Source organism: Eubalaena glacialis, chromosome 4 (assembly GCF_028564815.1).
Source record: "Eubalaena glacialis isolate mEubGla1 chromosome 4, mEubGla1.1.hap2.+ XY, whole genome shotgun sequence".
NCBI lineage: Eukaryota > Metazoa > Chordata > Mammalia > Artiodactyla > Balaenidae > Eubalaena > Eubalaena glacialis.
Genome location: NC_083719.1, coordinates 51,466,116 through 51,482,078, shown reverse-complemented (window position 1 = coordinate 51,482,078; position 15,963 = coordinate 51,466,116). Strand labels below are relative to the sequence as shown.

The 15,963-nt window shown below is 36.8% G+C and overlaps 1 protein-coding gene across 3 annotated transcripts in view; it reads left to right on the top strand.

Annotated features, from left to right (window-relative positions):
* The window catches only part of SREK1IP1 (SREK1 interacting protein 1), a 48,998-nt gene that overhangs the window by 9,364 nt on the left and 23,671 nt on the right, over window positions 1–15,963 (top strand). For 2 of the 3 annotated variants that reach the window (XM_061189298.1, XM_061189296.1), the window contains exons 2-3: window positions 1,973–2,020; window positions 9,787–9,930. In XM_061189298.1, the coding sequence (XP_061045281.1) occupies window positions 1,973–2,020; window positions 9,787–9,930 (192 nt within the window). The remainder of the gene's footprint in view (window positions 1–1,972; window positions 2,021–9,786; window positions 9,931–15,963) is intronic. The other variant, XM_061189297.1, reaches the window with a different exon arrangement.

Genomic DNA, 15,963 nt, shown 5'->3' with positions numbered 1-15,963 from the left:
GCGCATCTGGAGCCTGTGCTCTGCAACAAGAGAGGCGGCGATAGTGAGAGGCCCGCGCACCGCGATGAAGAGTGGCCCCCGCTTGCCACAACTAGAGAAAGCCCTCGCACAGAAACGAAGACCCAACACAGCCAAAAATAAATAAATAAATTTTAAAAATAAAATAAATAAAATAACAAAAAAAAAAAATGAGGTTGGGGCACAACACTCAAAAACTTCATCAGCGATACATAAAAAAATCATAGGAACTTATCTGCATATGTTAATTGGTTAAAAGATACATAAATACTGCAATAAACAGGACACTATACCTTTTAAAAGACCTGAAGTTTGCTGTGGAAGAGGCGTTCAGAAGAATTGTAGCTTATGAGTTGTTCTGAAGTAGTGGTAGGAAGGTAGTAATACAAAATCAGATGGGAAGTTATAACACCAGATGTGGGTGGGTGCTGCTCACAGCACGCATGGTGAACTGAAGTTGCTAGAAACGTTTGAGATGTGTCCGTGTGCGTTTTGAGGCTCAGAGCAACTGGATGCAGGTTTCTATATTCACCTAGTGTATTTCATGGACACTTTGCCCTCAAATTGTTCCCTCTTATATCAGAGGCATTGGAACAAATTTATGTTTTTTAAAAAAACATCGTAGCAGAACGGACTGTATTTTTACTAGAACAACTCAACAATGTATATTTTAGGGGGAAATGACTAATATTTGACTTTATACCATTAAAGAAATGGTTTGAAAATGATCTTTCTTTTAAAATTAAATGTATTACATTTGCACTATATGTACTTTATTATTAAACTGAGATATCTCCATTTGAAGGACTTAGGAGTTAGATGCCCTTCATTAAGAAATAGAGTAATACTGTACTGGCCCTCTGATTGGTTAATGGAAGCCCGTATTGGAGGTTAAAATTGGTTTCAACTACATATACATACCATGGAATATTATTCAGTCATAAAAAGGAATGCCATTCTGGTGTGTGCTACAGTATGGATGAACCTTGAAAACTTTATGCTAGGTAAAATAAGCCTGGCACAAAAGGATAAATATTGTATGATTCCACTTATATGAGATCCCTAGAACAGGCAGATGCATAGAAACAGAAAACAGAATAGAGATTACCAGGAGCTCGAGGGAAAGGGGAATGGACAGTTATTGTTTAATGGGCACAGTGACTGTTTGGGATGATAGTGATGAAGTTTTGGAAATAACAGATAGTGGTGATGGTTGTATAACATTGTGAATGTACTTAATACCATTGAATTGTGCACTTTGAAATGGTTAAGATGGTAAATTTTTGTTATATGTATGTTATCACAATAAAAAATCAGTTTTATTTCCTCTGTTATTTGTATCTTCAACATTACCTGCATGTACCACTATTTATACAGAGATACTGTAAATACTTCTAAACATTGATCACACCAAATATGTGACTAGTTTTTTTCTCTTGTCAAAATTTGAGTGCTGAATTGAGATGTTTCTTACAATACCTAGCAAGTAAAGTATGTTTCTGGAATTTCACCAATTCCTTTAAGAAAGTTAGAATTCTTTTTCTTCTAAGAGTAAGCAGAAAAATATTTGTTAACCTGCATGTTTACGTATATATCTAGTCAGTTAATTATTTTACGTTTGAGAGACAGGCCAAAGTACCCCGGAATTTCTTCTGCAGTGTTATAGAATTCCTGGAATGTTGAAGCTCTTGACTATAGTACAGCATTTCTGTTGAATTAGAGAAAAATATCTTCTTTAAGTATTTGTCATGGAAATAATTTGAATAAATTAGCTTTTCCACTGATTTCTAATAATTATAATAATTGAGTAGTATTCTAAGCTAGGTCAGAGATGATTTTTTTTTGAGAAATAAATTCTATAACAAGTGGTTTTCTCAGCTTTTCCATGTGATGAAATGTTTGTTCTTATTACTTATCTATATGTCTCCTAAAATGTTATCCAACTGTATTTCAGGTTGCAACAAGGACAGTGTCCGAGCAGGCTGTAAAAAATGTGGCTATCGTAAGTACATTAAAAAATTGCATTTTGTGCAGTGAATCATTGCCTCTTTGGGCAATATGATTTAGCATCTTGATTTCAGGGCCCTGAGCATAGTCCTTTAGCCCTGTTATTTAGCTCAGGTTTGCAGATAATTCAGAAATTCCTCTGTCAGCACCGAATACTCACTTTTCTTCCCTGCTCTGGACCCAGTGACAGGTGGCTATATATCTGGTGACTAGCAAAAATGTCGTGAAGTACAAGTGGAGTAGTAGATTTAGGAGTCTGGCGAAAGTATATTCCCCAAAAAAGTACATAGATACTTATTCTTTTATTCCTTATCCTTGTAGATACTAGGCAAAGAGGTGAAAGCGATGAAAACTATTTATGAAAGGTTTTCCTGTTTATTGAATTAACTCTTTATAAGGGTGAAATTGGTCCCAGAATTTCTGCTCACTGGTGAAACCTTGATTTAAACAGTCAGCCTCCATTATGATTAGTGAAATGGAGTAGAAAAGTAAACTTCAGCATGAGCAATTATGTAGTCTAAATTTGTACTTATGTAGTATAAACAAGTATCATTTCCCTAGGTAAATGTAACAATTCCTAAAGCCTTAATAACAGCTCTAACAGTAGCATTACACTGTTTTCTAAGTTGTTTGGAGAACATGCAAATGAGCCTGGATTGTTGTTAATACTCCCATTCACAGCAGAGTTATTTTGTAACGAAATAAAGATGTTCTTGTATGGAAAAAAATTTTTTTTTTTTTCAAATCATGTAATAAGAGAGCACTTGGGGCATGAATCTCCAGTAGAAGGGCTAAGAATAAAAGCATGCTAGGAGAACCAAGTCACATGCCTTCAAGCAAAGGCTGAAACCTGGCTCAGTTGAAGCTTGCTCAACTAGCAAAAGTGGACATATAAGTATACATATCCTTCATATAAATAAAAACTCCTGAAGAATGTGCTTGCATGCAAGAAATGAGTGCAATGATGTCTTTTCCGTTTTTTTAATTTGCTTATATTTATTTATGCTTTGTTTATGTTCTTTCAATCCTTGCTAACTTCATTTCTTTATTCAAGACTTAAGATTAGGAGTACATACATAAGGAGTAAAACCACAAAGAAAAGCAAAGAAGACATACATAAGTGAGGCTAGTGGTTATCTGGGGGAAGTGGGGGACAGCAAGTGGTTTGTGGGGGGAGGGCACACAGAAGATTAATTAGGGTTCCGGTAACAATCTGTTACCTGAGAGATGGGTATGCAGCTATTTACTTTATTAATTCTCTTTCAACTGTAAATATCCATTGTATATACTCTTCTCTATGTGTGATGCACTTAATAATAAAGATTGTTTGAATTTTTACGTTAAAAAAAAGACTTAAGAAAGTACTATATGTATCGATGCTGTATTCACTTCAAAATCTAGAATGGATTTCCCAGTCTGTCTACTAATATCAGTTCATCTACTTGTACTCCTTTTAACTTAAGACTTGTAGGAAAGCAATTAAAATCATTTTTTTGGAAATAGAATTCTTGTTGATCTAGTTTCCTCATTGCTATTTTATATTAGACAATAATGGAAGCATCTGTAGTAATTATAATTTATTTAGAGAAGCCAAGTAAGCAAATAGTTTTGACTGTCTGTCCAAGTTTAGTGCCTTCTGCTATATTATTCAAATCTTTCTTTTGATTTTGGTGATTAAATTATAAACAATTTCTAATTTGTCTCCTATGGAAAAATTTACTAATATTTCCCTTCTGGGTTAAATTTACATCTTACAGCTGCTAGAGATGAAAGTCTTCTCAGTGTACACCTCTTTCTAATAGAAACTACATTTTAAAAATTATCTGTTATATGGAGGCCAGAATCTTTGTGTTGCTTGTAGAGGTAAGACAAAGGTCAACAAAACCCTTCAAAATGTTTTTAATGCCTAGGAATTTGAATATTTGTCAGTGAGGTACGAAAGAGTATTTTCCTCTCTATTATTGTGAAAAGAGTGGTTTAGATTGTACACTTTTTAAAACTTCAGTACTTGATTGAAAAATATTTTATTGTCAGTATGTTTCAATAATGGTTATATTGTTTTTTAAAAGTTTCAAATTAAACATGAATGTGTTGCTAGGTTAACATGGATCTCACTTTTTCATGGCAGAATTGCCTCAGCAAAATTAGAAGAATGGTAATTTCTGTAATGAGTTTTTATTTGAATTTTTTTGAAGTTGGCAACTTCTGAATGTTTAAAAGCTACAAGGACGCTAAGCCTTTGTCCATGCAATAAATGTCTCAGATAATTATGACAGCTCTCAGAAAATATGCTAAAATGAGGTTCAATACAGTAGACTCAGTAGTTGAGCATTTGATTACAGCAATAGGAAATAAAAACATTTTATTTAACTTAAAAATGCTAATCTATTGATATAATATATAGTCATGACCTTTTCTTTGCCATGGGTCTGCTAGTTGGTGTTACACACAATCTTTTGAGTGCAAATCATATTTAAAATGTATTTTCTAGTTTTTGTAGTTTGTTTCTTCAAAGATGAGCAAGCAGTTAAAATACTTGTAAAGAAATCTGAGTGCAAAATCCTTCTATCATTAGTTCTCAACTAGAGGTGATACAGCTTCCCTGGAAATCTGTGAAGGTTTTTTTGTTTAGTTGCCCATAACAACTGTCATACCGGAGAAGAGCAGTATGACATTTAGTATGTAGGGTCCAGGAACTATAAACATCCTGCAGTGTCTTGGACAATGAAGAATTGTCTGGCCCAAAATGCCAATGACACCCACCCCCTTTGAGAAAAAAAAGATACCTTTTCTCACTGTTTTAGGTTTTTTTCTCCTGTTTTTACAGTCTTCTTACCAAGACCTAATTTGAAAACTGCTTTTTTAAAGCAGTTCGTCTAAATCAAGCCTTTCCAGAAGTACTGCTTTGTTTCATGGAAACAACTACTCTTTGTTTTTTTTTCCACAGTCATATTTTTTGACTTACATGATATTATATAAACAAATTTTGGAACAATGAATAACAGACTCTTGGTGGAGTAAAATATCAACAGATGGAGTAAAATAGATAGGCATGAGCTGAGGAAAAAGCAATCAAGAAGGTACAATGCCAGGAGAAGCAGGACTAGGCAGCATCATATAAGCCGAAAGAGTAAAGGTTTTCAAGGTTGAGGAGAAATGTCAGGTGTAACAGGTAGGATTTGTGAGAAATAGATTGAAAAATGTTCACTGGATTTGCCAGGTAGAATGCTTTGCTGACCTTAGCAAGATCAGTTTAAGTAGAGTTGTAGGTCATGAAACAAACTATGTAGATTTATGCCTGAATGGTGAGGGATAGGGCCTATGTTATTTCCATTTTTCAAGAAATTTACATGAGGGACTTCCCTGGTGGCGCAGTGGTTAAGAATCTGCCTGCCAATGCAGGGGACACAGGTTCGAGCCCTGGTCCGGGAAGATCCCACATGCCGCAGAGCAACTAAGCCAGTGCACCACAGCTACTGAGCTTGTGCTCTAGAGCCTGCGTGCCACAACTACTGAAGCCTGTGCTCCACAACAAGAGAAGCCACCGCAATGAGAAGCCCGCACACTGCAACGAAGAGTAGCCCCCGCTCACGTAACTAGAGAAAGCCCGCGCGCAGCAACGAGGACCCGATGCAGCCAAAAATAAATAAATAAATAAAATTTTAAAAAAGAAAGAAATTTACATGAGAAAAGTAGGGTACTGTCCTAAGGTCCATATGGGCTGCTATAACAAAATAACACAGGCTGGGTAGCTTATAAATAACAGAAATGTATTGCTCACAGTTCTAGAAGCTGGAAGTCCGAGTTCTGGATGCCAGCATGGTCGGGTGAAAGCCCTTTTCCAAGTCACAGATTTTTGTTGTATCCCCAATTGGCGGAAGGGGCTAGGGATCTCTCTGGAGTCTCTTTTAGAAGGCACTCATCCCATTCATGAGGGTACCACCCTCAGAACCTAATCACCTTCCAAAGGCCCCACCTACTAATACCATCACCTATGGGGGTTAGAATTTCAACATATGAATTTTGGGGGACACAAACATTTATATCATATTGAATAATTCCTAGAAGGGAATATGGGATAAATGGAGGGTTTTATATTTGAAGTATAAGATGTGTGTATAGACCAAGAGGATATTAGAAGAGATCTGGTAGATATTGGAGACAGGAGAAGATTATGGAAGTTTCTCTTAAGAGGTATGACAAGGATACCTCTTAAGTCTGGAGGAAACTAGGTGAGAAAAATATGGTTGTTTTCAGGTGCAGAGACAAAGTAGAAGGAGATGCTGCCTGTTAATCTTAATTTTCTTTGTAAATTAGGAGGCAGGATCATCTGTTTTGGGAGGAGGCACTGAGTGGGCCAGGGAATGGTCGAAGAATGATTTAAGTCAGGCATTAGTTTGGAGAAGTCATTAAGGGAAATAGGAGAGGAAGTTGACCAAAGACAAACAAAAAATGAAAAAGTTTGTGTTTGTGCTCATGTCCATGAATGTGTGATTGTGTTCAAGCATTGTTTGGCTGCTCAGGGGTAGGCACGACTCAAAGAAAGGATAGCTTTGACCCAGATTAGTTGTTTTACAGTGAGGTACAGTAGAACAGGAATATGAAAGAGTCAATGAGGCTTATAAAAGAGTGTTCAGATGGGCAGGAATGATAGACTAAGAGAAAAATGAAGGGATTAAGTGACTGAAGGTCTTAACGAGATTCAGAAACAGATCTGTGCATGGGTGTAAGGGAATAAGGAAGCTAGAAGGATAAAAGGTTATAGTCAAAGTACTATAATATTGGAGTTTAAAATTTCAGACATGATACAGTTCCAGGTGATGACAAGGAGCCTTGTGTGGCCATGGCATCTACTATGTCAAGGAGCTGAGAAAAGCCATCCAAAGCCATAGGCTGTCCGTCCAGGCTATGGAAGGGCTTAAGGTAAAGAGCTAGAGTGTGAGCCAGGCTCCAACAATTTTGGTGTATGGGGCTGTTACACAGCAGCAGAGGGCTGAAGGGGAGCGTAGGGGACTGCTATGTGGAAGCAGTGTTGAGGAGCCTGGAGGATGCTAATAATACAGAGGTAAGCTGTAAAGAAGCGTCTGCAGGAAAGAGCCAAGTATCCCTTAAAAAAAGCAGTAGAGGGAGCATTCTGTGAACAGGTAGCACAGTTTGTTCACCAGGGATTGCAGGTTTCAGAAGCTGTCATAAAAAGATGGGGACAGAAGGGGGTGATGGTTAGTTAAGTCAGAGGAACAGAAAGAGCAATGTGTGGACGAGACTTCAGGGAAGTAATATGAATACAGAGACCTGCACTTTTGGGTGGGAACCAAAATGATAGGGATGTGAAGTTTGGGGAATTAACTGGGTTTAAGAATTCAGAAGTTTATAATGTAGCTTTCATCATCTCAAAACTCAGGACCTTAGGTAGAGACAAAGCCTGGTAAAAATTAGTACTTGTTAGCCTAGTCTGTACACTCTGTAGGCCAAGAAAGAAGTGCATGGGCACCCTAATTATAAAACAAGAGTTTTTTTAATGCATTGACACATTTTTATCTGAACAGTCTAAATGAAACTGTAGGTTTTATTGTTACTGGACACTTAGAGTTGCCCACATAGCCACTCCTTGAGTGAGAACAAGGGAGAATATGCCTTTGCTTTTATTGGTACAATAACTGGTAAGAACCTGGTACTGTGTATTGAATATCTACTTGGTGCTAGGGTCTGTACTAAGCAGTTTAAAGATATGATTCATTGCATTTCATTCCTAAAACAACCCTGTGAAGTAGGTTTCATAGTCTCCATTTTTATGAACATTCAAAACCATTGGTCTGGCATGTAGGTACAAACCTTAGCTGGCAATTACTAGCTGTGTGACTTTAGGCAAGTTACTTAACCACTCTGTGCTTCAGTTTTGTGTCTGTAAAATGAGATAATTATAGTACTTAGTTCCATAGACTTGACAACTTCTATTGTCATGTATTGGCAGGGTGCAGGGAATAAAGGCAAGGCTCAGGGCCCCGCCCAAGATTGGTACCCTACTAGGAGATGCTCTTGTATAAATCTAGGTCTTCCAAAAGGCTTCACCCTTAATTAAGAGAACTAGAAATAAATCCTAGTCCAGGGTTGTAGTGAATCATTAGTGGGTTGTGAAATCAATTATGTGGTTTCTATCAGCATTGATTTTTTTTGAATATCACATGTCATAATGCTTCATGTAATTTTTGTTTTAATTTTTGTGGGTTAGTGTGTATATGTATATGAATGTATATATGAATATACTTGGTTGCATTGTTATTTTTTACCATCGGTCAGCCCTAGTCAAAAGAATTCAAAAGCTACTGCCTTAGAGAAGCTGTGCCATGTGTGCACAGAGAGACGTGTATAGCTACGCATTTCAGCATTATTTATAATAGCTACGCATTTCAGCATTATTTATAATAGCAAAATACTAGAAGCAACCTAAGATCCTATCAGTAGTAGAAAGGGTAAATATATTTTTATATAATGGGACATTATTCATCAGATAAAATGAGATAATTATATCTACTTATGTTAACATAGATAAATCACAAAACATAATACTGAATGACAGAAACAAGTTACAGAATAATAGGTAAGTATAATTGAGTTTATGTTAAAAAATAATAAAAATACAATATTCTGTTTTGAAAAGATAAGTCACCAACTTCAGTATACCAACTTCTGAAGAGAGAATGGAATGGGATTGGGACAGGATTCCAGGGGATGGTGCAAGCTCTCCAACTTTGTGTATGTGTGTGTGCACACACACATGCAGTTTTTCACTTAAAAAAAAATTAAGTGAATAAAACAAAATGTTAACATGTGGGTGATAAGCACTTAGGTATTATTAGTGATTTTATCTCCTGTACTTTTCTGGTGTTTGTATTCAATAATATTTGATTTTTTAATTGCATCATGCAATAAGTAGATAACTGTTGTAGTGTTTTTTTTTTAATTAATTTATTTTTGGCTGCATTGGGTCTTCGTTGCTGCGCGCGGGCTTTCTCTAGTTGCAGTGAGCGGGGGCTACTGTTCGTTGCTGTGCGCGGGTATGTCATTGCAGTGGCTTCAATTGTTGCAGAGCACAGGCTCTAAGCGCACGGGCTTCAGTAGTTGTGGCTCGTGGGCTCTAGAGTGTGGGCTCAGTAGTTGTGGCGCACGGGCTTAGTTGCTCCGTGGCATGTGGGATCTTCCCGGACCAGGGCTCGAACCCGTGTACCCTGCATTGGCAGGCGGATTCTTAACCACTGCGCCACCAGGGAAGCCCTGTTGTAGTTTTCTTATAGGGAGAATCTTTAAGGACTGAATGATGTCAGAAGTAGAATCTTAGGTGTTCTTTTGAAGAACATGTTCAATTATGTTATTATGGCACCTTTAATTAGGTGACAGCTGTGTAATTGCATGAGTATAGTAGTCAAGCTGAGAAGCAAAAAAGTATGTGGGAAAGGAATAAAACATAAAATCCAACGTTGAGAATATTTTCTTTAGTACATAGTAAGTACATTAATTCAATATCCTGAAATCCATAAGAAGTAACCAAAAAGCATGCTTATTGAATTAGAAGCCCTGTTAAAGAAAAGAAAAAGTCCTCTGAATATTTCATTCAGGTAAAGCAAACTACCACCCACTGAATAAAAGTTAAAACTAAACATTATATTACTAAAATTGTAACTTGTTGCTTAGTGAACAAACACAGCAAAAAATATAATGTATCTATAGTTTTGTCATTCATATTTTTTTGTTTGTTTTACTTAGCTGGTCACCTGACTTTTGAATGCCGCAATTTTCTCCGAGTAGACCCCAAAAGGGACATAGTTTTGGATGTCAGCAGCACAAGTAGTGAAGAGAGTGATGAAGAAAATGAAGAACTGAATAAACTGCAAGCATTACAAGAAAAAAGTAAGCAATACTTTTTATTCCCCCTCCATCCTTTAAAAATGTTTCTAAATGTTCTGCTGTATTATGTCATGTTTATCTATTGTTCTATTATATTTGTCATTAAGATATTTTTTGCTTCTTATGTAAGAAGTACTGCATAGGTAAGGAAGTAGGCTCTGAACATTGTAAGTAATTTGCCCAAAGTCAAACAGTTGGTCAGTGATAGAACCAGCAGGCAAGTCTATTTCTGATTCCACAACACAGGTTTCATTGTGTTTTGTTTTGTTTTTTGTTTTTCCATCTTACTGGGATGTATCACATGGTACAAAGAGTCTGATTTAAGCTTTGGTTTCTATTCCTATTTGGCTACTTTTTAGTATGTGACTTTTAGCAAATCACTTAACTGCTCTGAACTTCAGTTTCCTTGTGGGATAACACAAAGGATTGGATTGTCAAATCACACTCATTCATATCATAGATCTTAGCAGTATCAAGCTTTACTAATACCGTTGACCCTTGAACAACATGGGTTTGAACTGCATGGGTCCACTTTTATGCAGATTTTTTTCAGTAATACATACTGCAATACTTTATAAGCTGTGGTTGGTGGAATCTGCAGATGTGGAGCCATGGATATGGAGAAACCGCATATATGGAGGGCAACTATAAGTTACACTTGGACTTTGGACAACACAGAGGAGCAACATCCCTAACCCCTGCGTTGTTCAAGGGTCAACTGTAATTTCAAGTATACAAGTGATCATGAGGCATAGGCAAAGCAGCAAGAGTTCCAGGACTACAGTACAATCTCCCAGGTACCCACTCTGGCCAAGGTTAACATAAATGGTTTCTACATTACTTACACGAAAGAATTAAAGTCATTTTGGTCATGAAGCATCTCAATTTTATGCCCATAGTTACATTTTCCAGGGATTATGGATTTGTGCCCCATAAATCCCTAGATTCCAGGATTATTTGCCATAAACAATCTTAGACATCCTGCTATAAGCAGTTTATAAATAAGGATTCTCTTGCCAACAGCTTGATCATGGACTTCTAGCTTTCAGAACAGTGAGGAAATAAATTTCTGTTATTTAAGCCACACCCCTCCTCCCCCCACAAGAAAGGATTCTCTGGCTAGCAAATAATTTATTTCCAGGAGGTCTGTCATTAGCATGTTGATGAAGAGATTTGACCAAGTTACCTTCTTTCTTTCCTTGGGCATTCTCCTTTCCCCTCAAAAAGAGAACAGATTTCAGACCACTGTTTAACCATTTGTTTCCCATCTTGTGTATAAAATAACCTATCCTTGCAATGGGGTTTTTAGGGATAAAATGTGATGCTGTATGTGAAAATATTTTGTAAACTACAAAATGTTATATGGTAGTTGTCACACAGAAGCAAAATGGAACTTATTTGTATATGGGTTTAGGCATGGCATGAGAGAGATACAAAAAAGGTTAAACTTATTTTAGATCATCAGAGAACAGTAAATGCTTAAAAACATTTTAACCTTTCCATATTATATCCAGTGAAGGTAAGTGAAAAAGTCAGATGCCAGGGTACTAGGACAAGTTGAGAAGGCAGAAGAGGGATAGTGTTCCAAAGAAAGCAAACAAGAGTAACAGTAAATATGAGTATATATAACTTAAGGGTAAAGATAGCTGCTTGAATATAAATATTTACTTTTTGGACTTCCCTGGTAGTCCAGTGGTTAAGAATCTATGCTTCCACTACAGGGGGCACGGGTTCAATCCCTGGTCGGGGAACTAAGATCCCACATGCCGCAGGATCTTTATACATAAATAAAGATATGTATTTACTTTTGCTCCCTACTGAAACAACACTAAAATAGTAGTAGAAGAAATTTTTAAAGACATAAACTCACAAGGACAAAGAAAATAAGAGTCAAAAAATTTTGCTGAAAAGCAGATGGGTTAGTGATAATGGACTGAACACTTTAAGAGAGCTCAACCCTTTAACAGTGTGGAAAGCTGAGAAGTAACCTGATTATACACTGTAAAACCCCCTAACGTCTTGATAATGAGTATCCTTGGGTACTTCTGGAAGTGAGAATATTTGTAAGACTAAAAACAGGGATTGGTTAAAAGCGTGAAGTAGTTAGATGTTCTGTTCCCTTTCCCTACTCCGTGAAGCCCTGTTGCCTCAGCAGACTGCCACAGGTCTATTTTCTAGACAGGTAAGACAAACGGTCTTTAAACTGGGACACACCAAACACAAATGAAAATAGTTAAGTTAAAGGTTAGATACAGAATGGTGAGAGCCTTCTAGCCATCTTCACCTATTTGGTTACCAGACATATATCACCCAGGCAGAAGATTTGAAGATACATCTCTGGGAAATCTGACCAGTCTAAGAAGAATGAAATAAGGATACTGACATTAGGGATTCTTCAAAGACAAGACCTCACCAGATTATCAGTGAAGTCCAGATTTCCAAGCTTTGCTTGCTAAAAGCTTCCAGTCAGCTTTTTAGACAATGAGGAGCACTAAATTTCTGAGGAAAGAGTCTCACATGAAATATAGATACCAAAACAAAAACCAGAAAAAATCAACTTGAAAAATACAGAGTCTGTACAGGGAGAAAACAGAAATCATTAATATTTAGTTTCATAGAAAGATAAGATACACCACGCATGAAACATGAATAAGATACTGTAAAGAAGAACAAAAACAACAAAAGAGCTTTTGAAAATTAAAAAAGAAGCAGACATGGAAAACTTGATAGAGTTGGAAGATAAAGTTGAAGAAAAATAAGAAGAGCAAAAAGAGAGAAAAAAGATAGAACAATTGAAGGGTCATTCTAGGAAATACTTCATTCAAATGAGTCCCAGAAAAAGAAAACAGAAAATTTTTTCAAGAACTGAAGAATTAGTTTCCAGATGAAAAGGTTCAACAAGTACCAGGCACAGTGGTAAAAGCAGACCCACACAAAGGCACACCATTATGAAACGTCACATCATAGGAAACAAAAAGATATAATCCAGAATTCCAGAGTTGAGGATAAAACAGGATACAGGTGAAGGATCAGGAGTCAGAATAGTTTCGTACTTCTCTAAGGCAATACTGGAAGCTAGTAGAATATGGATAATGCTTTCAAATTTTTGAAGAAAAATTATATCCAAATTAGAATGATATACCCAACCAAATTATCAACCAAGTGTGAAAGTAGAATAAAGACATTGTCAGACATTCAAAGTCTCAGAAAACAATTTGCCTCTCACTTACCCTTTCTTAGAAAAGCCCTGGAATAAGTGTTCTACCAAAGTACAGGAATAGACTGAAAAAAGGAAGACAAGGAATGTAGGAAATAGAAAAGATAAGAAGGGAAATTTGTAGCCTGCTAGTAAAGAGAGAACCCAGAAAGACAGCTGTGCCAGAATAGAGAGCAGCCCAGCCACATAGGAACACAACAAAAGATACTAGGACAGAAAGCCTAAGACCCTTAATTCCACAAGGACACTTTCTACCCCATTCATCTATACTGCTCTGTTTTTTTTTAAATAGATGCATAAAACTTTAGAATTAGGAAGAATCTTTAGAACAAATAGTTTAAAAACCAGTTTTGTAGAAAAAGAAAATGAGAACAAGTGACTTTCCAAAGTCACTAGCTGGTCACAGTAGAGCCAGCACCATGATCCAGGTTTCTTTCCTACTAGTCCTGTACCATTTTCATTACAATGTGCTGCTCTCCTACCTTAGAGATCATCCAGTCTATTGGTTCTTGACCTTTTTTTCCTTATCACATCAATCTTGAAGGATAAAGTACACTCCCACCATGAATAGTGGTTTATTCTAGAGGTGATTTTCAATCAGAAGACCTGGGACAGATCTCCTCTGGGAGAAAGGGGAGGGAGTTAACATATAATAACCTCCAGGACAGGGAATAGTTGGTGAAGCTTCCTTATTAGCATCAGCTTTCCCCTAACCTCACATTGAGAATGGCTTCCTCAATCTAGCTTTTTTCCCTTTTTTTTTCCTTAAAAGGTATGCTTGACCATAGTCACTTAAGGGCTCAGAATTTGTGTTCCGTCTCATGACTTCCACCCAGGACAGTGTTCATTCCAGTATGTCATAGAGATTCCAATAATAAAGTATTATAGAAGGGGTCCATATTTATTTCATGGCCACCTGCTGGAATCCCAGTGACCCCTACCCAAATAAACCATAGATTGGTTCCTAAGCACACAGAGGAAGGGGCCTAGAGGTTGTGGTTGTTAGTTCCACTGATAACTTGCTGATATTGCTCAGAATCTGTGAAAGGGTGAGGATGAACTACTGACTGATTGAGTGTGAGTTCTTGACCTACATCCTTTAGGTAGTCCTGGGGGCTCCTTGAATCCTTCCTTGGTCCTTAGAGCTAGAGAGCTCTTGTACCAACACTCTTGAATATGGTAAGTTTTTTGTTTTTGTTTTTTTTTAATGATAGAATAAAAATAGTGAGCCATGAGAAAACAACTAATTTTTAGTTACTTACCTAATTAGTTGTCCTGCTGTTATGAAATAGAGACATGAAAAGGGAAAAGAGAGAAATGTCACAAAAAAATGTCTCGAAACTTATTTTTATAGAAGTTTTACTTTCTATTTTGTTTCTGTATATATTTGCTTCTATTATATTTCATATTTTAAAATGTTGATTGAATATCATTCATTGAAAACAAAAGACTAAATGACAAATATATCGATTTTGATTAAATTATTACATCATAATCAATTATTGATGCAAATTAGGAAATGTGAGAGCAGGCCTTGACATGGATGGGAACAAACATTATTGTCTTACTATACTGAGACCTGTGCAGCCTTAGAAAATTATATCACCAAGAAAAAGATCAAATGACGAAAGCAAGGATAATAAGCTCTTACTGACTCACTGTTATGTGTGTGTATGTATGAACATGTTTACTGTCTAGTGGTACTACAATTTCAAAATTATTAAGGTTTTAGACTGTGCTTTGAACTTCCTGAAGAAATTTGCTTTTGGAATTGTAAGTGGTAGTAGCAAATATCTCAAGAATAGTTTATGTTACAGTACAGTGAGTCCCCTACAGACGAACCTTCAAGTTATGAACTTTCAAAGAGGCGAACGTGCATTTGCCTGTCCAATCACATAAATTAGTTCACGTGTCTGGCATACATTGTCACATGCATGCATCCTCTACAAGTGGTTGTGCTTTTGCGTACTTTACTGTACAGTACTGTATAGAGTACAGTAGTGCAGTATTTTTATTTCAAGCCTAGGATGTCCGGGAGCAAGTGTAAAAGCCGTGGTGATGCAGCTGGTACTGGTGAAGAATGGAAGAGATTCACGACTCAGGAAATGGCAAAGGGAGTTTCTTTATTTGAGGAGGCACTATTAGTTTTTGAGGCTCAGGACCCAAACGTAGAACGGTACATGAAGGTTGCAGCAGCCGTTCAGAATGCAATCCAGTGCTACTGTGTCATCTATGATGAGGAAAAAAAGAACTACTACCCAGACATCACTGGATCATTTTTTCAAGAGGGTAGATAGAATTGAATCCAGCAAGGAACCAGAACCTGTGCCATCAACGTCAGGTGTGAGTGAAATTGCAGCTTGCCCTCCATCTCCTATTGCTGATGATCCTTCAGCTCTACCACCTCCCACCTCCTCTCACTCTTCCAGTCAGTAACTCTTCTTGGCTCTTCACTTGATGCCAGCCGTTGTACTGTACTACTGTACTTTTCAAGGTACTGTACTGTAAGATTAAAAATGTTTTCTTTATTTTCTGTTTGTTTTTTATGTATTATTTATGTGAAAAGTATTATAAACCTATTACAGTACAGTACTATATAGCCGATTGTGTTAGTTGGGTACCTAGGCTAACTTTGTTGGACTTAACAAACAAACTGGACTTACGAACGTGCTCTCGGAATGGAACTCATTCATATGTAGGGGACTTACTGTATTTACAAAGGACCAAAGAAATTCAAGAGTATAGATGTTTTTTTCCCCTCATTCAATTTACCTAATGTTATTTAATATTAATCAGCAATTTGTCTGTAATTAGAAGGT